Source organism: Delphinapterus leucas, chromosome 1, assembly GCF_059928025.1.
Source record: "Delphinapterus leucas isolate spDelLeu-1000000601 "Yukka" chromosome 1, BTC_Dleu_Yukka2, whole genome shotgun sequence".
NCBI lineage: Eukaryota > Metazoa > Chordata > Mammalia > Artiodactyla > Monodontidae > Delphinapterus > Delphinapterus leucas.
This window is the reverse complement of record NC_143129.1, coordinates 74,143,000-74,166,830: the sequence shown is the minus strand read 5'-3', so window position 1 is coordinate 74,166,830 and position 23,831 is coordinate 74,143,000. Positions and strand designations below refer to the sequence as shown.

Below are 23,831 nucleotides of genomic sequence, written 5' to 3'. Positions count from 1 at the left end.
TCCTCTTACTACTTTCCCCAGAAATGCTCTTTTATTCCATTCATGTGTATGTGTGCATGCATGCCTGTGTGTGTGTGTGTGTGTGTGTGTGTGTGTTTCTCCCAACAAAACCTCCTCCTCTGCCAAAATAAAGTGAAGGAAGAGGGGAGGACACTGCATACAGAAAAGAGATCTAGACAGCCTGATTGGAGGATGCAAGCTGATCAGAGGTCAGTTTGGGATTGGACTGCAGGCTGGGCTGAGAGAGAAGAGAGAGGGTGTCTTAGGGAGCCCAGGTTGTCTTGTTGTAACAAACAAACACAAACTTTCTTGTCACGCATGTCCAATGCAGATCAGACAACCGGCTTCCAAGCAATGGCTTGAACCGAGGCTCCTCGCATTATGTGGTTCCAATTCTGAGTCCCTCACTTTCTGTTACATCAATTCTACCCGCATTCTATTGGCTAAAACCAGGTACAGGGCCCCAGTTAGGTGAAATGGGAGCTGGGAAAAAGAGTTTTTCTATTGGCTGATGTATTAGTCAGGGTTTTCCAGAGAAACAGAACCAGTAGCACACTACAAACACACATTTAAAGAGATTTATTATGAGGAATTTGCTCATGCAATTATGGAGGTTTACAAGTCCCAAGATCTGAGTTAGCAGGCTGGAGACCCAGGAGAGCTGATGGCGTAGTTCCAGTCCAAGTCCGAAGGCAGGAAAAACCAAATGTCCCAGCTTGAAGGCAGTCAGTTAGGAGGAGTTCTCACCTACTTGTGGGAGCCTAAGCCTTTTTGTTCTTTTCAAGCCTTCAACTGATTGGATAAGGCCCACCCACACTGGAGAGGATAATCTGCTTTACTCAGTGTACTGATTCAAATGTTAACCTCACCCAGAAACACCCTCAGAGACACACCCAGAATAAGGTTTGACACATAAAATTATTAACCATCAAAGTCCAGAAAGAAAATGAAAGGGTTTGTTGAACACACAGTATTGTCTCTGCTACAGCGGTGATGAGGGGAAGGGGAGGTAAGGTTGATTTGGTGTAAAGAGAAAGTGGTCTGTGGTGGAACAGTTCATTGAAAGGGAAGCACATCCTTTAGTGACCCTCTCAGCTCCAGACCCATGGAGAACCTTAGAGGAGGAGAACATACAGCAAAAAATCCAGGTGTTATGTCGATGGTGGGCCTGGTAGCTCTTACCTTCCTGTAATGAAAGACCCTGGTGACAGCATTTAGTCGATTTGATGGTTTTTTGGATCTCAGGACACAACTAGGACATGAAGAGCTGCCCATACAGCAACAATGGTGAAAAGAGGAGGAGAGGAAACTCAGCTCCCAATAAGAGGTTTGGGAAGGACCCTGTTTATGTGGTAAAGCTGCATACTCAATATATATGGAATCTAGAAAAATGGTACTGATGAATGTAGTGGCAGGGCTGAAATAGAGACTCAGACATAGAGAATGGGCTTGTGGACACAGGAGAGGAAGGGGAGGCTGGGATGAAGTGAGAGTGTAGCACTGGCAGATATCACTGCCCTGTGTAAAATAGATAGCTAGAGAGAAGCAGCCACATAGCACAGGGAGATCAGCCCGGTGCTTTGTGACGACCTAGAGGGGTGGGATAGGGAGGGTGGGAGGGACGCTCAAGAGCGAGGGGATATATGTATATGTAGAGCTGATTCACTTTGTTATACAGCAGAAACTAACACAACATGGTAAAGCAATTATACTCCAATAAAGATGTAAAAAAATCAGGGCAAAAAAAAAAAATAAGCTGCATACTCAGTTCTGGGGGAGTAAGCCTGACCCCACATTCCCAGGAAACCTAATAAGTATGTTCCTCACAGAGGCTAGAACAGGCAAAACACTGAGAAGGAGACCAGAACTTGGTGGGGGAGGAGTTTGAGAGCTGGAACCCCAGGAGGTTTGGCAAGGATGTGGAAGCGAGAGTTAGAGACAGCACAAATTACCTCCCAGCCACGTAGGCACACAGGAGGCAGTGGTCCCAGGTGTTGCCCTTTGTATCTCCATGTTCCAGTTTGTCTAGGCTAATGGAGCAGGCATTGTCCGACAAATTTGGGGCAACTTTAGGAATCCACTTTGGCAGTCATATCAAATATTTATTCCAACAAGAAAACATTGCATAATACATTTTGCCCATTTTTTGATGGGAAGAATGCATGTGTATATGTATGTTAAAAAACAACTAGAGGATATAAAATAAAATATTACTGTGGTTTAAAAAAGTTAATTTGAAAATCCTTGTAGGCCTCTCAATACTTTCACCCATCCTATATAACCAGAACTTCTGTCCTGGTTAATATTATGGTTACTGATGAGGGCAAGGTCTTGCATTCTTGAAGTTTCACTTTTGAGTTAGAAGAGTTTATCTCAGATCCATAGGAGACCAAGAACAGTGGTTACCATGATCACTAGCCAAGTGGCAGTCCAAGCTACTCCAGAGGATGTGGCTGAAAGAACAAGAAAACACAAAACATTTAGGTGTCTTGATTAATGTGTTGAGAAGGGGCAGGGGTACTGGACATTGGCGTGGGAGCTTATAGAGCAGGGGAATTGTTTCCTCCCTCAATCCAGACCCAGTGTGCCTGGGACATCCTTTTCCCAGATTGAGCAAAGCTCAAACTCCCAGATGTAAAGTATAAAGAGTACAGAAATCCCTGAAATATCACTGGCTTAGCTGAGTCCTGTACTTGAAGGTTACCTTGGCACCTCTGTGGACCTGGGAAAGAATCACTCTCCTACACTGGGCAGCAATTAAGTAGGGCAGAGCTTCAGGTGCAGTTGATAATATGATGCTATGCGTTAACTCTAGGGAAGGAAGTATTAGTTCCCTTCCCTGTTTCTCTACACTACTAACCATCAGTACCAAATAGGAGGAAAAAAGGGGTAGGAAAAAGAAAAAGAAAGGGAAATAAAGAGATACAGAAGGGGAAGGCAGGATACTGATAAATTAGGGAAGAAGAATTAGGGATACTTTTCTAGGATAATTTGGATAACTAAAAAGTGACAAGATGGGGCTTCCCTGGTGGTGCAGTTGTTGAGAGTCCGCCTGCCAATGCAGGGGACATGGGTTCGTGCCCCGGTCCGGGAAGATCCCACATGCCGCGGAGCGGCTGGGCCCGTGAGCCATGGCCGCTGAGCCTGCGCGTCCGGAGCCTGTGCTCCGCAACGGGAGAGGCCACAACAGTGAGAGGGAGAGGCCACAACAGTGAGAGGCCCGCATAACGCGAAAAAAAAAAAAGTGACAAGATGGGCTTAGCCCTTCAAAAAATAGATGTATTATTGCTTTCATCCTCTCTGTGAATGAGCAGCCACTTTCATTCTATAAAGGACAGGGATTGCTTCTCTTCCTTTTTCTGGATCTCAGGATATGGTGGTGATATAAAGGCGGTGTTAGGACCACCCAGCCAACTGGTGGTCTTATGGTCAGACACCAAAGTGTCCTACTGGGTCTATGGTGGCAGAAAAGCAGGGCATATCAGTAAAGACTAGAAGAGACATGACCAGTTAGTTGGGAAGAATACTGAACATACAGTTTCCATAGCTCATGTGTGGGAGCAGAGGTAAAGAAATTAGCACAGGTGGGCAGAGTAGATTGGGTCCAAGAAGACCATGAAAGAGCCATGTCTCCAGGGGCCATGATCCCTGATGATTGGGTATGACAGGGATCTCAGGTAAATGTTGGCACCACAGGTATGAGTTATTCTGGAGGTATTTGTACACCAGGGCTTGGGGATATGATTTCAGGCCTGTGGAGAGCACAGGGCCTGAAATGCTGAAGATGGTGATCCAAATTTATTAAGTGGTTGCCAAATCCCTAGTGTCTCTAGAATTAAAAGGATGGGGCCTAAGTTAACTACCATTCATTGAGGACTTAGATACTGTGCTAGGTAGTTATCTGTATTGCCTCATTTAATCCTTATAACAGTATGAGATAAGAACTATTGTTTTGTCTTATTTAAGAAGGACATGACTTCATACAGAGTGAAGTAAGTCAGAAAGAGAAAAACAAATCCCCTAGGCTAATGTATATATACGGAATCTAGATAAATGGTACGGATGAACCTACTGGCAGGGCAGGAATAGAGATGCAGACGTAGAGAAAGGACTTGAGGACACAGTGGGGGAAGGGGAAGCCGGGACGAAGTGAGAGAGTAGCGTTGACATACATACACTACCAAATGTAAAATAGATGGCTGGTGGGAAGATGATGCGTAGCACAGGGAGATCAGCTCGACGCTGTGTGACCACCTAGAGGGGTGGGATAGGGAGGGTGGGAGGGAGGCTCAAGAAGGAGGGGATATGGGAATACATGTATACATACAGTGATTCACTTTGTTGTACAGCAGAAACTAACACAACATCATAAAGCAATTATACTCCAATAAATATGAAAAGAAAAAAGAAGGACGTGACTTGGAGAAGCTAAGTAACTTGTTTAGCTAGTAAGTGACAGTCCCAGGATTAATCCCAGGTGTAACTGACTCCAAAACCTATGCTCATAGCTACCCCACTATGGGACCTGTGTAGGCTTGAGAGAGAACGAGGAGTGATGCTCTAATGAGTGGATCCTCCCAGGAGACAGAGAAATCTGAAACACGAAACCCAGAGTTTGCTTTTCCAGCTTCATCAAGGAGCATACACCTGAGGAAGAACAGAAAGTCTCTACCTTAGGATCAGGTTCTCCTGTTCACCACTTGTTCTCACTCATGCTCATCCAGTTGGCCCTTTTTTCCTTCGCTGCCCACCAGAAATGCCTCTGTGTTGCTGCCCAACAGTGTCTGGACCGTTCCCCTACTTGCCCTTTTTCTCCCTGCTCACCCTGAAATCTCAGATTATCCTGCAAGGACACTGGCCTCAGATTCCAGGATGATGCACTGTTAGAGCACGGCGGGAGAAGGGGAAATCAGGGCCCCTGTGCCAACTGCCCTTTGCGGATGAGGACCCTGAGCTCCACAAAGCCGAGGTGAGCTGCTGAGAGGCGGTGAACCCTCTCAGCAAGGCAGTGAAACCTTAGAGAACCCAAGTCGTCCATGCCTTTGGGATTCTCCACTAATTTCTGTGCCAGGAGGCTGAATAAGATCTCCATGATTTTATTCCTTCAAGAGAAAACTAGTTACCCTGTGCCCACCTCAGCTCCCCTGGCAGTATCTCTTACCCAGTACACAGGGTGAAGTGAAGTTGACTGTGTTATTTTGGCTGCTCACAGGATTGCTGACTTGGCAGGTATAAGAACTGGAGTAGTTTTGTGGTGTGTGGGTCACTTCAAGCACACTGCTCCGGGACTCTTTTGGAAGGGACTCTGCATACCAGGTGTAGTTTACAGGCTGGTCCTGGATCACACAGGACAAGGTCAGGTGACACTTGTTCACTTCCTGTGTCTTCTTGACTTCTATGACAGGCTTTGGTACAGGGTCTAAAAATGAATATGTTAAGATGAGACAATGGGTTTATGCATTTATGAAGCATTTATGCTGGGAGGGTTTCGCCAACAAAGTACAGAGGGAGCCCCAGAGGGCTGCAGGAGCAGTCATGGAGAAGAGGCCCCTGCAGAGGGAGCCAGTGAGCAGTTTTGACCTCTGGAGGCTTCAGACTGAAAGAGCTACTCCTTGGAGTGAAGCTAAGCTGGATCCAGAAGGGGGAGCCATGCACCCAGAAACAAAAATGGGGTTATGACAATCTGTGGGCCAGAAAGAACAACAGAGGTTTAGCATAGATATCAGCGGGGTTGGACTTGGCTAGGGCAGACTGGCTCCCAGATGCCCCCTTTGAGCTGTCAGAAATTCCTGGGCTGGACTGAAGGATAATTCTTCTGCTAATCACGCCCTCAGGGCCTTATCCCTAGGCAAGTGTGCTAAAGCCAAGCCAGCTTGTGGATTTTAAGATATTCAGAAATTTTGCAAGCTGGTTGTGAAACCATTAGCAGTTTGGAGGTGGCTGTGGTGGGAGTATTTACCACAGAATTTGGTAAATGATATAAATTTGGGATTTTTTTAAAAACCACTGTAAGAGCCTTTGAATCTTTCCTGTTCCCAGTACGTCTTGAACTTTCAGGCCATATGACATGGAGGAAGTGAGTGAGAAGGGGATTTAGCCTCTTAGACCGTTCTTCCTCCCCTTCAGCCCTTCTTGACTCTTCTAAACTCCTTGCATTGCTTTAAATAGTCCTAGTTTTCTTTTTTTTAAGAAATTCTTTTTTGCTAAAGGTACATCAAATTGGTCTCCATCGCTTGCCATCAACAGAATCTTACCTAATGGGGCAGAGATGGCAAGATCTTTCTCCAAGTTCACACAGCTAGTAAGTTACTGACCAGGGTTTTAAACCCAGGTCTGTCTGACTCCAAGTATAATGTTCTAGCCCTTACTTCACGTATACTCGTTAGGCTGGCACTAGGAGTGGAAGTTTTTTTCCCACCCATTCAGTAAGATAAAAACACTCTTGAACGGCTCTTGCCCAATCCTTTATCTCTTCTATCTTTTTCCTTATGTTTGATGAAGTCTTTGTTCAGTTATGTTATTAAGAAGAGCTCAGAACTGATTTGCGTTGATCACAGGAGAGCATGAAGAGAATAGAGAGGAAACCATCCTTACTGTTTTCTTTATCTTCAAATCTTAGACTCCTTAATGTCAGAAGAGGTTTTAAATGTCCCAGAGTAATCTACTTCGAGTCTGGCTGGCCCAGCCTCACTTCCAAGTGGAACTGGCTCCAGGAGAAATGAATTAAGCCTATCCTGAGGTTTTTCCCTCCCCCTCCCAGGGAGAGTCCCCTCCCAGTGGTCTGTCCAGGGCCCTGGAGTGGGGACTTGCCCTTTGGTTCCCCTAACTCACCAAGCACCACCAGTGAGATCTTCCATTCGTCCTCGTACCCAGGGTCCTTCAGCACCATCAGGAGGTAAGTGCTGCTGTCCTCCTTCTGGACGTTATGGATGTGCAGTGTGCCACTTTGAAGATCAAGCCTGGCCCTGTCCTTAAATTTAGTATTGAAGTATTTAAGCTGACCGGATTCCCATTCTACAATCTTCTGGTCAGTAGTATAAAACCAGGTGAGTGTTTTGTAGTTCCTCGGCAAACTGGAGATTGACAGACTTATGTTGCTGCTGGAGATGGCATATTTTGAATAATCTGCCAATGAGAGGCAGAGTGAGTGAGACCCATTTTAAAAAAGGCAGAGCTGCCCAGTGGCCCAGGCTTTGGCCTGGGCTGGTGGAACAAAGAAGAAGGAAGAGCCTTTTGCTTGGGAGCAGTGAGTATGATCTTTATCAGAGGACCTGACCCCTGATCAGGAGCTCAGTGATAGTCAGAGCTTGAGAAGTGGGAGATGTGCTTATAATCCGTCTAATTCTGCCCTAGAGGATAAAGAAAAAGGACACTGAGCCAGCCCTGGCTCTCTCCCTTACTCTCATAACAGGACATTTTCAAAGAAAATGATGACGAGTCACGTCTCCTCTCTGTGCTTGTGTTCCTTGTGTTTCAATTTAGTTCTCCAGCAGTAGGTAAGAAGTAAAGGAGAAACAAGGTTAGAAATGAAAGGGAACCAGAGTTAGTCAGTGACAAAGTATTATAGGAGAGTGAACGCATTTTATTAATAAAAATATTGTGCTATTTTTCTGGCTTTTGTGATTTTTGTATTTGTCAGCTTTTAAAAAAACTTGTGATACACTGGGCTTTCTTTTCTCATTCTAACTACATTCATTTTTGTTCCTATTTGTATTTACAGTTCTGTTCTCTTTCTCATGAGGGCACTCCAAATTGTATAAGCCTCAGTTCTAAAAAACCTGGTTTCTTGAATGCAAGGAGAAAGAAAAGGTGATAGCCAGAAGACATAAGATGAAGGAAGGTCTGCTAACTCTCTCTGTGGAGGGAGGAAAACTAAGTGTAAATGTATAGGCTGAGAAAGAGCAGTAGAAAAAAGCTAATGGTAGAGGAAAGAAGAAATATGATCTATATCGCTCTTACCTCATATACTGTCACACAAAACTTCATATTGTTTAACATCGTATCTATACCTATTTACTTTCCACATGTCTATCATTCCCAAAAACATTCTTTTCAATAAAGATTCAAAATGCCTGTGTCCCCAGGTCTTTCAAGTTCCTAGTCACTAATCCTTCCAACCATCCATCTATCCATTCAACAACCAGTTATGGAGCATTTAATCTATGCCTGGTGCGTTCACAAACACACACAGGCATTTATTTCCACAGTGTTTCTGATTGATCCATTCCATACTTTATAATCTCTGACAGCCTAGGTCAGTGTTTTTCAACCTTGGCATTATTGACCTTTTGGACCAGAGAATTCCTTGTTGTGAAGGGCTGTCCTTGTGCATTGTAGGATATTTAGCAGCCTCCCTGGCCTCTGCCCACTAGATGCCAGTAGCCTCATTCCAGTTGTGACCATCAAAAATATCTCCAGACAATGCCAAATGCCCCCTGGGAGGAAAAATCTTCCTGCCTTCATTCTGCTGGCCTAGGTCATCCTTGGTAGACTCTCCAACAAGTCTCAGACATATTCTTAGGAAGACAGCACAACCCACAATTAACCGCTTTATTTCTCAGTAAGAAGTCACAGCCAACCACAAGGATGGCTTTTTTTGAATCATTACACATAGGTGGTGAAGGAAGGAGGAAGGAAAGCTACAATATCCTGTGCATATCTATATCTTAGAACTCATATCATATTAAAGTGATCCATTTAATATCTATTACTTGCCTTTATCACCAGATCACATGCTTCCTAAGGACAAAAAATGACTCTTATGAGTTTAACTCATTTTCCATTGTAGTATGATGGTTAAGATCATGGGCTCTGGGGACTTCCCTGGTGGTGCAATGGTTAGGAATCCACCTGCCAATGCAGGGGTTCTAGCCCTGGTCCAGGAAGATCCCACATGCCGTGGAGCAACTAAGCCCATGAGCCACAACTACTGAGGCTGCGTGCCACAACTACTGAAGCCCACGTGCCTAGAGCCCGTGCTCCACAACAAGAGAAGCCACTGAAATGAGAAACCTGTACACTGCAACAAAGAGTAGCCCCAGCTCGCCACAACTAGAGAAAGCCTGCGTGAAGGAACAAAGACCCAATACAGCCAAAACTAAATAAAGAAAGAAAGAAAGAAAAAAAAAAAAAAGATCATGGGTTCTGGAATTAGACTATGCAAATCCTGGCCCACTTATTAGCTGTATAACCTTGAGCATTTTACCTAACATCTCTGCCTTTGTTTTAGTATTTATCTTACAGAGTTTGTGAAGGTGAAGTTCATGTGTCAAGTTTACTGAGTTAAAGGATGCCCAGACAGCTGGTAAAACACTACTTGTGGATCATCTATACGGGTTTTTCTGGAAGAGATTAGCATTTGAATCAGTAGACTGAGTAAGAAGATCACCCTCACCAATGTGTGTGAGCATCATCCAATCTACTGAGGGCCAGAATAGGACAAAAAGGCAGGAAAAAAAGGCAAATTTGCTTTCTACCTTGAGCTGGGATATCCATCTTCTCCTACCCTTGGACATCACTGTTCTTGGTCCTTGGACCTTAGGACTTGAACTAGGAATTAGACCATTGGCTCCCCTGAAGACTCTTTGTGGAAGGATGAATGAAGATAAGTTCACTGAGAATGAAGAACACAGAACATATCGACTCAAATCATGAGTCTATATGCTCTCAGGCCTGTGGATTTGTACTGGAACTACACCTGTAGCTTTCCTGGCCTCCATCTTGCAGGTGGCAGATCATGGGACTTCTCCAAAGAAGTACATAATATGGGTTATGCTTCCATAACTGCATGGGCCTCATAATAAATCTCTTTCTATATATTTATATATATATCCTATTGGTTCTTTTTACTCTAAAGAACCCTGACCCAGAGTTACACAAATAAATGCTTAGGATACAATCAAATTAATACAAATAATCAATACACATAAAGTACTTAGACTAATACTTGGAAGATTAGTAAGTATTCAATAAATGTCATGTATTGTTTTATTATTATTACCTACATTAATTTTGTATCCATAACATCTAGTACTATGCATTAAGTACTGAGATGTTTAACAACTGCCTGTTGAACTTACTTTATTGTACCAAAACAGTGGTAAAATAAGGACTAGACTAATGATATATTTTTAAGGAATGAATGCCTATATGTGAATCTGGAAGAGTGAAGAATGTTGAAGTAGGGGCCAAAATTCCAAAAACCTGTAGCAGCTCCTGAAGAAGCTTTCACTTGTAGGCTAGGTCTAAAAGTAAAAGACATCAGCATGCACAAAAGAAAAACAAAAACAGGTCTTTGGCTAGGACATGTGATGATAAGAAAGAGGCCCCAGCACCATGGTAGGACCAGAAAACTTACGTGAAGCTTCCTTGGGGAAGGAGGAATGAAGATGAACACAATGAGGAATGAAGAATGGAGCATATAGACTCAAGTCATGATCCAGAGCCAGTTATAATACACATCATTTCTCCTTGTGAGAATGGGGTCTGCTTTATAACAATGAGATCTTGTTTGTCCAGGGTATCCCCAACATGCTCAAAAAAACTTCAAAGTAAAGTGTAAGGGGGAGGGAGAAACTATAACAGACCCATAGTCACTAAGATTGTGAGCTTCTCAAAGGCAAAGACCATGTCTTACTCAATCCCGACAATACTTGGCTCACATTTGTTGTTTAGTATAGAATGAAAGAATGAATGAATGAATGGCAGGGACAAAAATGTATACATAAGTGTTCCCAGTTGTCTCCTCATGACCTCCTACTAGTCACATTTTTCTTACTTTTAATCTCACTTAGCTTTTTTTTTTTTTTTTTTTTTTGCTTACTTCTTAAGATTGGTTTGGACTGAAAAGGCAGAGAGGAAAGGAGAAGATAAACAGAGGCCACTCAGGTTGGTTTAGGAAATAGGGGTGCTATAGTACTAAGGCTCAAAGGAGTGAGAATCTCTGGGCAGCAGATGAATGGGATGGTTTGAGAAGACTGAAGAGGACAGGAGAGGATATGATAGGAAGTATCACTATAGCTTATAAATTGGATTCCCTTTAACATCCTTTGAGAGACTTCAAGTAGAAATTTGAGTTACTATTTAATTACTTATGACCAATGAACTGTGTTTCTTAAGTATCATAATGTGCCCAAACTGGGCCAGTGAAGCAGCCCTGTCTTATGGTTGGGTCCTGAATAAATGAATAAAAGATGACTATTATGACATAGACAGCAGAGGAGCAATGGAAAAGCTGCCCAGAAACTCTCAAAAGAAACAACATAAAAGAGTGTTGAGGAGACAAGAGAAGATGGGCGGAAGAATAGGATGCGGAGATCACCATCCTCCCCACACATACATCAGAAATACATCTACACGTGGAATTGCTCCTATAGAACACCCACTGATCGCTGGCAGAAGACCTCAGACCTCCCAAAAGACAAGACACTCCCCACGTACCTGGGTAGGACAAAAGAAAAAACAGAGACAAAAGAATAGGGACAGGACCTGCACCAGTGGGAGGGAGCTGTGAAGGAGGAAAGGTTTCCACACACTAGGAGCCCCTTTGAGGGCGGAGACTGCGGGTGGCGGAGAGGGGGAGCTTCGGGGCCGCGGAGGAGAGCGCAGCAACAGGGGTGCGGAGGGCAAAGCGGAGAGATTCCCGCATAGAGGATCGGTGCCAACCAGCGCTCACCAGCCCGAGAGGCTTGTCTGCTCACCCGCCGGGGCGGGCGGGGATGGGAGCTGAGGCTCTGGCTTCGGAGGTCGGATCCCAGGGAGAGGACTGGAGTTGGCGGCGTGAACACAGCCTGAAGGGGGCTAGTGCACCACAGCTAGCCAGGAGGGAGTCCGGGAAAAAGTCTAGACCTGCCGAAGAGGCAAGAGACTTTTTCCTGCCTCTTTGTTTCCTGGTGCGCGAGGAGAAGGGATTAAGAGCCCTGCTTAAAGGAGCTCCAGAGACGGGCGCGAGCCGCGGCTAACAGCGCGGACCCCAGAGACGGGCGGGAGACGCTAAGGCTGCTGCTGCCGCCACCAAGACGCCTGTGTGCGAGCACAGGTCACTCTCCACACCCCTCTTCCGCGGAGCCTGTGCAGCCCGCCACTGCCAGGTTCCCGGGATCCAGGGACAACTTCCCCTGGAAAACGCACGGCGCCTCAGGCTGGTGCAATGTCACGCCGGCCTCTGCCGCTGCACGCTCGCCCTTCATCCGTACCCCTCCCTCCCCGCGGCCTGAGTGAACCAGAGCCCTCGAATCAGCGGCTCCTTTAACCCCGTCCTGTCTGAGCGAAGAACAGGCACCCTCAGGCGACCTACACGAAGAGGCAAGGCCAAATCCAAAGCTGAACCTTGGGAACTGTGCGAAAAAAGAAGAGAAAGGGAAATGTCTCCCAGCAGCCTCAGAAACAGCAGATTAAATCCCCACAATCAACTTGATGTACCCTGCATCTGTGGAATCCCTGAAGGGACAACGAATCATCCCAAATTGAGGAGGTGGATTTTGGGAGCAAGATAGATTATTTTTTCCCCTTTTCCTCTTTTTATGAGTGTGTGTGTGTATATGCTTCTATGAGAGATTTTGTCTGTATAGCTTTGCTTTCACCATTTGTCCTACGGTTCTAGCCGTCTGTTTTGTTTGTTTATTTTTTTGTGTTTTTTTACTTTTAAAAAATTTTTTCTTAATAATTATTTTTTATTTTAATTATTTTATTTTATTTTATCTTACTTTATTTAATTTTAACCTCTTTCTTTCTATTTTTCTCCCCTTTATTCTGAGCCATGTGGAGGACAGTCTCTTGGTGCTCCAGCTAGGCGTCAGGGCTGTGCCACTGAGGTGGGAGAGCAAACTTCAGGACACTGGTCCACAAGAGACCTCCCAGCTCCATGTAATATCAAACGGCAAAAATCTCCCAGAGATCTCCATCTCCACACCAACACCCAGCTTCACTCAACGACCAGCAAGCTACAGTGCTGGACACCCTATGCCAAACAACTAGCAAGACAGGAACACAGCCCCATCCATTAGCAGAGAGGCTGCCTAAAATCATAATAAGACCACAGACACCCCAAAACACACCATCAGACGTGGACCTGACCACCAGAAAGACAAGATCCAGCCTCATCCACCAGAACACAGGCACTAGTCCCCTCCACCAGGAAACCTACACAACCCACTGAACCAACCTTAGCCACTGGGGACAGACACCAAAAACAACGGGAACTACAAACCTGCAGCCTGCAAAAAGGAGACCCCAAACACAGTAAGTGAAGCAAAATGAGAAGACAGAAAAACACACAGCAGATGAAGGAGCAAGGTAAAAACCCACCAGACCTAACAAATGAAGAGGAAATAGGCAGTGTACCTGAAAAAGAATTCAGAATAATGATAGTAAAGATGATCTAAAACCTTGTAAATAGAATAGAGAAAGTGCAAGAAACATTTAACAAAGACCTAGAAGAACTAAACAGGAAACGAGCAATGATGAACAACATAATAAATGAAATTAAAAATACTCTAGATGGGATCAATAGCAGAATAACTGAGGCAGAAGAACGGATAAGTGACCTGGAAGATAAAATAGTGGAAATAACTACTGCAGAGCAGAATAAAGAAAAAAGAATGAAAGGAACTGAGGACTGTCTCAGAGACCTCTGGGACAACATTAAATGCACCAACATTCGAATTATAGGGGTTCCAGAAGAAGAAGAGAAAAAGAAAGGGACTGAGAAAATACTTGAAGAGATTATAGTTGAAAACTTCCCTAATATGGGAAAGGAAATAGTTAATCAAGTCCAGAAAGCACAGAGAGTCCCATACAGGATAAATCCAAGGAGAAACATGTGAAGACACATATTAATCAAACTATCAAAAATTAAATACAAAGAAAACATATTAAAAGCAGCAAGGGAAAAACAACAAATAACACACAAGGGAATCCCCATAAGGTTAACAGCTGGTCTTTCAGCAGAACCTCTGCAGGCCAGAAGGGACTGGCAGGCAATATTTAAAGTGATGAAGGAGAAAAACCTACAACCAAGATTACTCTACCCAGCAAGGATCTCATTCAGATTTGATGGAGAACTTAAAACCTTTACAGACAAGCAAAAGCTGAGAGAGTTCAGCACCACCAAACCAGTTTTACAACAAATGCTAAAGGAACTTCTCTAGGCAAGAAACACAAGAGAAGGAAAAGACATACAATAACAAACCCAAAACAATTAAGAAAACGGGAATAGGAACATACATATCGATAATTACCTTAAATGTAAATGGATTAAATGCTCCCACCAAAAGACGCAGACAAGCTGAATGGATACAAAAACAAGACCAATATATATGCTGTCTACAAGAGACCCGCTTCAGACCTAGGGACACGTACAGACTGAAAGTGAGGGGATTGAAAAAGATATTCCATGCAAATGGAAACCAAAAGAAAGCTGGAGTAGCAATTCTCATATCAGACAAAATAGACTTTCAAATAAAGACTATTAGAAGAGACAAAGAAGGACACTACATAATGATCAAGGGATCGATCCAAGAAGAAGATATAACAATTGTAAATATTTATGCACCCAACATAGGAGCACCTCAATACATAAGGCAAATACTAACAGCCATAAAAGGGGAAATCAACAGTAACACATTCATAGTAGGGGACTTTAACACCCCACTTTCACCAATGGACAGAGCATCCAAAATGAAAATAAATAAGGAAACAGAAGCTATAAATGATACATTAAACAAGATAGTCTTAATTGATATTTATAGAACAGTCCATCCAAAAACAACAGAATACACGTTTTTCTCAAGTGCTCATGGAACATTCTCCAGGATAGATCATATCTGGGGTTACAAATCAAGCCTTGGTAAATTTAAGAAAATTGAAATTGTATCAAGTATCTCTTCTGACCACAACGCCATGAGACTAGATATCAATTACAGGAAAAGATCTGTAAGAAATACAAACACATGGAGGCTAAACAATACACTACTTAATAATGAAGTGATCACTGAAGAAATCAAAGAGGAAATTAAAAAATACTTAGAAACAAATGGCAATGGAGACACAACGACCCAAAACCTATGGGAGGCAGCAAAAGCAGTTCTAAGGGGGAAGTTTATAGCAATACAAGCCCACCTTAAGAAGCAGGAAACATCTCGAATAAACAACCGAACCTTGCACCTCAAGCAATTAGAGAAAGAAGAACAAAAAAAACCCAAAGCTAGCAGAAGGAAAGAAATCATAAAAATCAGATCAGAAATAAATGAAAAAGAAATGAAGAAAACAATAGCAAAGATCAATAAAACTAAAAGCTGGTTCTTTGAGAAGATAAACAAAATAGATAAACCACTAGCCAGACTCATCAAGAAAAAAAGGGAGAAGACTCAAATCAATAGAATTAGAAATGAAAAAGGAGAAGTAACAACTGACACTGCAGAAATAAAAAAGATCATGAGAGATTACTACAAGCAACTCTATGCCAATAAAATGGACAATCTGGAAGAAATGGACAAATTCTTAGAAATGCACAACCTGCCAAGACTGAATCAGGAAGAAATAGAAAATATGAACAGACCGATCACAAGCACTGAAATTGAAACTGTGATTAAAAATCTTCCAACAAACAAAAGCCCAGGACCAGATGGCTTCATAGGTGAATTCTAAACATTTAGAGAAGAGCTAACACCTATCCTTCTCAAACTCTTCCAAAATATAGCAGAGGGAGGAACACTCCCAAATTCCTTCTACGAGGCCACCATCACCTTGATACCAAAACCAGACAAGGATGTCACAAAGAAAACTACAGGCCAATATCACTGATGAACATAGATGCAAAAATCCTCAACAAAATACTAGCAAACAGAATCCAACAGCACATTAAAAGGATCATACACCATGATCAAGTGGGTTTTATTCCAGGAATGCAAGGATTCTTCAATATACGCAAATCAATCAATGTGATAAACCATATTAACAAATTGAAGGAGAAAAACCATATGATCATCTCAATAGATGCAGAGAAAGCTTCAACACCCATTTATGATAAAAACCCTGCAGAAAGTAGGCATAGAGGGAACTTTCCTCAACATAATAAAGGCCATATATGACAAGCTCACAGCAAACATCATCCTCAATGGTGAAAAATGAAAGGATTTCCACTAAGATCAGGAACAAGACAAGGTTGTCCACTCTCACCACTCTTATTCAACATAGTTTTGGAAGTTTTAGCCACAGCAATCAGAGAAGAAAAGGAAATAAAAGGAATCCAAATCGGAAAAGAAGAAGTAAAGCTGTCACTGTTTGCAGATGACATGATACTATACATAGAGGATCCTAAAGATGCTACCAGAAAACTACAAGAGCTAATCAATGAATTTGGTAAAGTAGCAGGATACAAAATTAATGCACAGAAATCTCTGGCATTCCTATATACTAATGATGAAAATTCTGAAAGTGAAATCAAGAAAACACTCCCATTTACCACTGCAACAAAAAGAATAAAATATCTAGGAATAAACCTACCTAAGGAGACAAAAGACCTGTATGCAGAAAATTATAAGACACTGATGAAAGAAATTAAAGATGATACCAATAGATGGAGAGATATACCATGTTCTTGGATTGGAAGAATCAACATTGTGAAAATGACTCTACTACCCAAAGCAATCTATAGATTCAATGCGATCCCTATCAAACTACCACTGGCATTTTTCACAGAACTAGAACAAAAAATTTCGCAATTTTTATGGAAACACAAAAGACCCCGAATAGCCAAAGCAATCTTGAGAACGAAAAAAGGAGCTGGAGGAATCAGGCTCCCTGACTTCAGACTATACTACAAAGCTACAGTAATCAAGACAGTATGGTACTGGCACAAAAAGAGAAATATAGATCAATGGAACAGGATAGAAAGCCCAGAGATAAACCCACGCACATATGGACACCTTATCTTTGATAAAGGTGGCAGGAATGTACAGTGGAGAAAGGACAGCCTCTTCAATAAGTGGTGCTGGGAAAACTGGACAGGTACATGTAAAAGTATGAGATTAGATCACTCCCTAACACCATACACAAATATAAGCTCAAAATGGATTAAAGACCTAAATGTAAGGCAGAAACTATGAAACTCTTAGAGGAAAACATAGGCAGAACACGCTATGACATAAATCACAGCAAGATCCTTTCTGACCCACCTCCTAGAGTAATGGAAATAAAAACAAAAATAAACAAATGGGACGTAATGAAACTTCAAAGCTTTTGCACAGCAAAGGAAACCATAAACAAGACCAAAAGACAACCCTCAGAATGGGAGAAAATATTTGCAAATGAAGCAACTGACAAAGGATTAATCTCCAAAATTTACAAACAGCTCATGCAGCTCAATAACAAAAAAACAAACAACCCAATCCAAAAATGGGCAGAAGACCTAAATAGACATTTCTCCAAAGAAGATATACAGACTCCCAGCAAACACATGAAAGAATGCTCAACATCATTAATCATTAGAGAAATGCAAATCAAAACTACAATGAGATATCATCTCACACCAGTCAGAATGGCCATCATCAAAAAATCTAGAAACAATAAATGCTGGAAAGGGTGTGGAGAAAAGGGAACAATCTTGCACTGCTGGTGGGAATGTGAACTGGTTCAGCCACTATGGAGAACAGTATGGAGGTTCCTTAAAAAACTACAAATAGAACTACCATATGACCCAGCAAGCCCACTACTGGGCATATACCCTGAGAAAACCAAAATTCAAAAAGAGTCATGTACCAAAATGTTCATTGCAGCTCTATTTACAATAGCCCAGAGATGGAAACAACCTAAGTGCCCATCATCGGATGAATGGATAAAGAAGATGTGGCACATATATACAATGGAATATTACTCAGCCATAAAAAGAAACAAAATTGAGCTATGTGTAATGAGGTGGATAGACCTAGAGTCTGTCATACAGAGTGAAGTAAGTCAGAAAGAAAAAGACAAATACCGTATGCTAACACATATATATGGAATTTAAGGGGAAAAATGTCATGAAAAACCTAGGGGTAAGACAGGAATAAAGACGCAGACCTACTGGAGAACGGACTTAAGGATATGGGGAGGGGGAAGGATGAGCTGTGACAGGGCGAGAGAGAGTCATGGACATATACACACTAACAAACGTAGTAAGGTAGATAGCTAGTGGGAAGCAGCCGCATGGCACAGGGATATTGGCTCGGTACTTTGTGACAGCCTGGAGGGGTGGGATAGGGAGGGTGGGAGGGAAGGAGACGCAGTAGTTGGTTATGTGTGTGGATGCTTAGGATAAAGTAACTGTGTTTACCTGTAGTTTATACCAGAAAATGAAACAGATCTTTCCTGTGCTTACCCATGTTTCTTGTCTGTAGAGAAGCAAAACTAAAACGGGGTGGGGGGAATTCAGATCAAAGGAAGTTGTAATTTCATACAAAAAGTGTCTACCCAGGAAGGAGAAAGAGGTCCTAAAGGGGAAATTCTGATTACTCTACAAACAAGTCATGTGATTTCTAGTAAAACTTTGAAGAACTGAAAGAGGTGAGTTTTAAAGATATTGATATAGAGTTACCTGGAGCTCTCTAATGAGATCAACTATTTAACAAACCTGTACAAACCTTTCAAGGAAGTAATTTGTCAGTAGATATCAAGACTCCAGATGTGTGTCATGGGGGACAAGATGAACAGAGAGAGTTCCATTTCCTGAGATGGGAAGTCTAATGAGTTTAATCGGCCAGATTGCCATGACTAACTGGAAGGTGAGGAAGTCCCAGTGTTGTGGTGGCTTGTTATGCAGCAGTAGATAGCTGGAACAAAGATGGGGAGTTAGATTTTGGAAATGTGTTTGGAGAGTCTGGAGATGTTTAAAAAGCAGTTAGAAATTCAGGTCTGTGGCTCAGGAGAGAGTGCGGGGCTTTAGAGTTTCCTTATGTTCTTCTCAGCTCTTATCTACCTCAGATTGTATGTGGTCACAATCACAATTTCACATTCTTTATTTCTTTTGATCTTAACAATAACCCCTTGAAAAAATGGTGAGCATATTGTTATATCCATAAGAGAGTGGAGAAAATTGAGGCTCAGGAAGCTTTCACAATTTATAGAAAGTCCCATGGCATGGAACTCAGAACATAGATCTTCTGATTCCCAGTTCAAGCTGTTTCCACCACACTCTGTTGTACTGAAGGGAGACAGGGAAGATGCCTACTAGTGATGAGGGGGCCCTGAGGTCAGAGAGCTGAGAAACTCAAGTCTGAGGAGGGATTAAGGAGAAGATTTAAAACTACTTCTTAAATTTCTTCACAAGAGCATCCCTTACTGGGGAGGAGAGAATTACTATACCCCTAGGAAGATCTGGACAGATAACCTGAAAGGAAGTTCTTTGATATCATTCATTCATAGGATTAACAATTATTTATTGAGCCCATGCCATGTTCTAGGCACTGTGCCATGTTCAGCACTGGACAAGGTCCCTGTCCTCACGGGGCTCAAGGAAACAGACAGTCAAGCAGTTCACCAACCATAACTTGGAGTCTGAGGTTTCCAGGAGGAAGCCACATGAAAATGGAATGCTAAGGGAGGAGCTGAAGAGAAGAGAGTGAAGGAAATTTTAGGCAGGAGGAAAGACATTTGTATAGACCTAGAGGTAAGAGAGACAGAACCTCCTTCAAGGCAAACAGCAAAGTTAAATTTAGATGAAATGTGGTTATGGGGTGAGGAAGTCATAAATTGGGGATAAAAGGACCATCTGTAGGCATAATCTAGACATAAAAAGATTTAGACACATTGACCTAAGTCTAGAAAAGTCCTGAAATATTCCAGTTCTCTTGGCATCTCTATCTTTCCCAACAACTGGATGAATAATTCATGCCAACCCCCACTCCCAAGGTCATATCAGTGCCCTATGAGTAAACTCAGTCCCATGGAGCCCACACAGCCATGAGTACCCTGAATATATCATGTATCTAGGCTTACACAGCCTAAGGGAGCAGAATTTGCCACCCTAATATATGTTTCTTTGGCATATTAATTGTTTTAAGCTGGTTATTTTCTAAAGAAAGAGAAACATTCTGAAAATCATGTAGGAGTTACCCTTTTGTAAGAAACATTTATATTTGTAAGGGAAATTTTCATTTGTAAGGGTGTCTCCCTCTCTGTACCGGAAGAGGACAGAGAGGGAGACCAAGTCTCTAGAAACTCTTATCAACGGAGAAGGCACTAACTTAAGTCTGCCTAACAACCTTACCCTTGTTTACTGTGCTTTTCCTGATAACCTCCCAGAACTGTCACCCTTAACATCCTCTTTTGTCTTTAGCTGAGGATGGTATTTAAAGTGAGGGCTTCAGCCATTATGGCAAGTTATTCAGGTTTTCTTGGTTTCTCCCATGTATGCAATATTAAACTCCGATTTTCTCTTGTTAATATGTCTCATGTCAATTTAATTCTTAGACCAGTCAGAAGAACCTAGAAGGGTAGAGAAAAATTTCTTCCTCTCCTAAACCTGTCATAAACCAGATCCAATGTATTACCACCCTGAGAGGCCTTGCATGAGTGGCCAACAGGGTTTCCTTCAAGCATTGCTATCTCATCTCCCTAAAAGTTATAATTCTATGTCATAATTCTATGATGTTATATTTGTTTCCCATACGAACATTCACTTTTACTCATTTTTTTCCATAGTGGTGAGCATTAAAGCCCCTTAAATGAAAAAGACCTGAGTATTTATTAGGGGGAATAGTGAGAAAGACAATAGCTTAGCTCTCAATTCTCAGACAGGTACTGGAGGGCTGGGCAGCTGTAACAGGGAAAGGAAAGTTAGCACAGGAGGGGACCAGAACAAGCCCATGGCAGAAGAATGAACCTGAACTCTTAATCAGATGTTTGGGGGTTCCTCTGGTGCTGAGTCCTCTGCTCAGACTCTCACTCAGAGACCCTAGACAAGTTTCCTTTCCCACAATTTTGATCTCTCTCTGGGACAATGACAACATCATTTACCTTTGCTCATGACACAATTCCTTGCATAGACAAAGGTCTCAAAGCATGCCTCAAGGAGCACAACACACCTGAGCATAAAATGTGGCGGCTATCAGAGTAGCTTCCTGTTATTCACAATGCAAGGAGACTTTACAGAGGACAAACCACAGCACTAAATATGAAGGGCCTACTTTCCCATCTCACCAAGGTCCTAATTTTGTCATGTCCCCTTGGGGAAAGAGATGGAGTCTGATTCTCCAGGCTAAGGAATGCTCCCCAACTCACCACAGCCCTGTTACTAGGATGAAAATACCTGCTGCCTGGAGCCCCTACTCCACTTCCAGGTTGAGCCACACCCCATATTCCCTTTTCCGTCTGACAGGGCTTTCAGTGCACAATTAGAGGCAGACAATTTGTGGAAATTACCTTGTATGCTGGTTGCCAGGAACAAATGAGGCAGCAGTAGAAGTTCCAGAGCCAGAGACAGTTCCCACCTTCTGGAGCACATGCTACTCTCCAGAATTTCCCAGGAACTCTAGAGACAGGCCAGAACCAAACTAGAAAGGGACCGAGGGCTCTCTTGAATTTGTGTCTTAAGGTTAGAGAAAAATAGCACTGAGCTCTTCTCTCCATTCAGCAACTCGTGGGTGGGGCCTGGGCACCAGAAACAGGAAGTCCCATTGCTTTTTTCATATTTTTTTTTAATGCGAGCACAACAGGAACGAACCACTTTGTTTGAATGTGTGTTAGTTTTTTTCTGGTGAGAGGATCCATAGCTTCTACTTGTTTTCAGAGGTGTCAGTGCTCAGAAAAGATTAAAGACCTCTGATAGAGAATATCTGCTTTTGGTTTTCCAGTTAGGAATCACCCTGATTAATCCAGAGGCTAAAATTTGCGGGTACCCACCCAAGGGGATTTCTGGCCTGAGCTAACTTTAAATCATGTGAGGAGTAGATCATGTGTGGGTAGGTTGAGAGCACAAAGTGTGGGAAATCAGACCTACACAGTTTGAATACTGGTCTCCCACCCACAGGCTCTTCCTCCCTTATGATAAATTCACTGTATGAACCTTTACATTGGCCTATCCACTGAACATTAGTAGAAAAGCAAGGTTATTTGACCCAAATGAATGGATTCCACACCCTTGTGGTCTAAGAAATTTCAGGTCCATCCCTCTTGTATCTAAATGAATTATTTCCCCACCCAGGACAATTTGGAGACCCATAAAGTAGCCACAGTCCCTGATACAGCATATTAGTAGCTATTTCCAATTGGGGACATTTCTGATTCTCAACATGGAGATGACAAATAAAAACACTGCTCCCCTCAATCTCTGAACTCTTGTCTTGGAAGTAGTTACCCTCCCCAAAGGATCAGCATGGGGAAATGGAGTCGACTAAATACCAGAAATTGTATATGACACTTGATCACATTGGAGCCCTGTGAGGTGAGAAGGACAGTTATTACTACCTGCATTTCTGAACTGAAACTCAGGGTCAGACTTGCCTGAGGTCATGCTTCGGCTCCAGTCAACCCCAGTTTTCACTCAGCTCTTCCCCCAACGTGGACTACAGTAAATAATTGGACTAGAAGATAAGATGAGACAGGAGTAGAATGAGCAAGGTTGAAATGGAGTTAACTAAGAAAAACTTTAAAGTGAACCATGAAAAAGAAGCTGAGGAGGAGTAGGCAGAGTCAAATGACAGAACAGGGTAAGGGATGGAAGTCAAGATCATGGAATTTGCTCAGACTGATTCCTCTGAGGATTTTTCAAAAAGGCTGTTACCCAGTGGGTTTTCTTTTTGTTTTTGTTTTTTCTCTTGATCTTTTATTTATTTTAATTTTTGAATTTTATATTATTTATTTTTTTATACAGCAGGTTCTAATTAGTTATCCATTTTATATATATTAGTGTATACATGTCTATCTCAATCTCCCAATTCATCACACGACCACCACCACCACCCCACCGCTTTCCCCTCTTGGTGTCCATAGGTTTGTTGTCTACATCTCTGTCTAAATTTCTGCCCTGCAAACCATTTCATCTGTACCATTTTTGTAAGTTCCACATATGTGTGCTAATATACAATATTTGTTTTTCTCTTTCTGACTTACTTCACTCTGTATGACAGTCTCTAGATCTAGCCACGTCTCTACAAATAACTGAATTTTGTTCCTTTTTATGGCTGAGTAATATTCCATTGTATATATGTACCATATCTTCCTTATCCATTCATCTGTCAATGCGCATTTAGGTTGCTTCCATGACCTGGCTATTGTAAATAGTGCTGCTATGAACATAGGGGTGCTTGTGTCTTTCTGAATTATGGTTTTTTCTGGGTACATGCCCAGTACTGGGATTGCTGGGTCATATGGTAATTCTATTTTTAGTTTTTTAAGGAACTTCCATACTGTTCTCCCTAGTGGCTGTATCAATTTACATTCCCACCAACAGTGCAAGAGGGCTCACTTTTCTCTACACCCTCTCCAGTATTTTTAGTTTGTAGATTTTCTGATGATGCCCATTCTAAATGGTGTGAGGTTGTACCTCATTATACTTTTGATTTGCATTTCTCTAATAATTAGTGATGTTGAGCAGCTTTTCATGTGCTTCTTGGCCATCTGTATGTCTCCTTTGGAGAACTGTCTACTTATGTCTTCTGCCCATTTTTGGATTGGGTTTTTTGGTTTTTTAATATTGAGCTGCATGAGCTGTTTATATATTTGGGAGAATAATCCTTTGTCAGTTACTTCATTTGCAAATGTTTTCTATCATTCTCAGGATTGTCTTTTCATCTTGTTTATGGTTTCCTTTGTTGTGCAAAAGCTTTGAAGTTTCATTACATCTCATTTGTTTATTT

General features: G+C 42.3%; 1 protein-coding gene across 2 annotated transcripts; it reads right to left on the bottom strand.

Moving 5' to 3' along the window:
• Positions 1–2,076: 2,076 nt before the first annotated feature.
• CD48 (CD48 molecule) lies at positions 2,077–21,618 on the bottom strand. Of its 2 annotated transcripts, none has more exons than XM_022559526.1 (4): positions 21,397–21,618; positions 6,832–6,970; positions 5,162–5,419; positions 2,077–2,453 (listed from the first exon to the last, which is right to left on the bottom strand). In XM_022559526.1, exons 1-4 carry the CDS (start codon positions 21,601–21,603, stop codon positions 2,374–2,376), a joined length of 684 nt encoding a protein of 227 aa, XP_022415234.1. In that variant the 5' UTR covers positions 21,604–21,618; the 3' UTR covers positions 2,077–2,373. The 2 variants fall into 2 exon arrangements, with proteins under 2 accessions (XP_022415234.1, XP_022415232.1); XM_022559524.2 differs by having other exon boundaries at positions 6,832–7,125; positions 21,397–21,574.
• Positions 21,619–23,831: the final 2,213 nt, after the last annotated feature.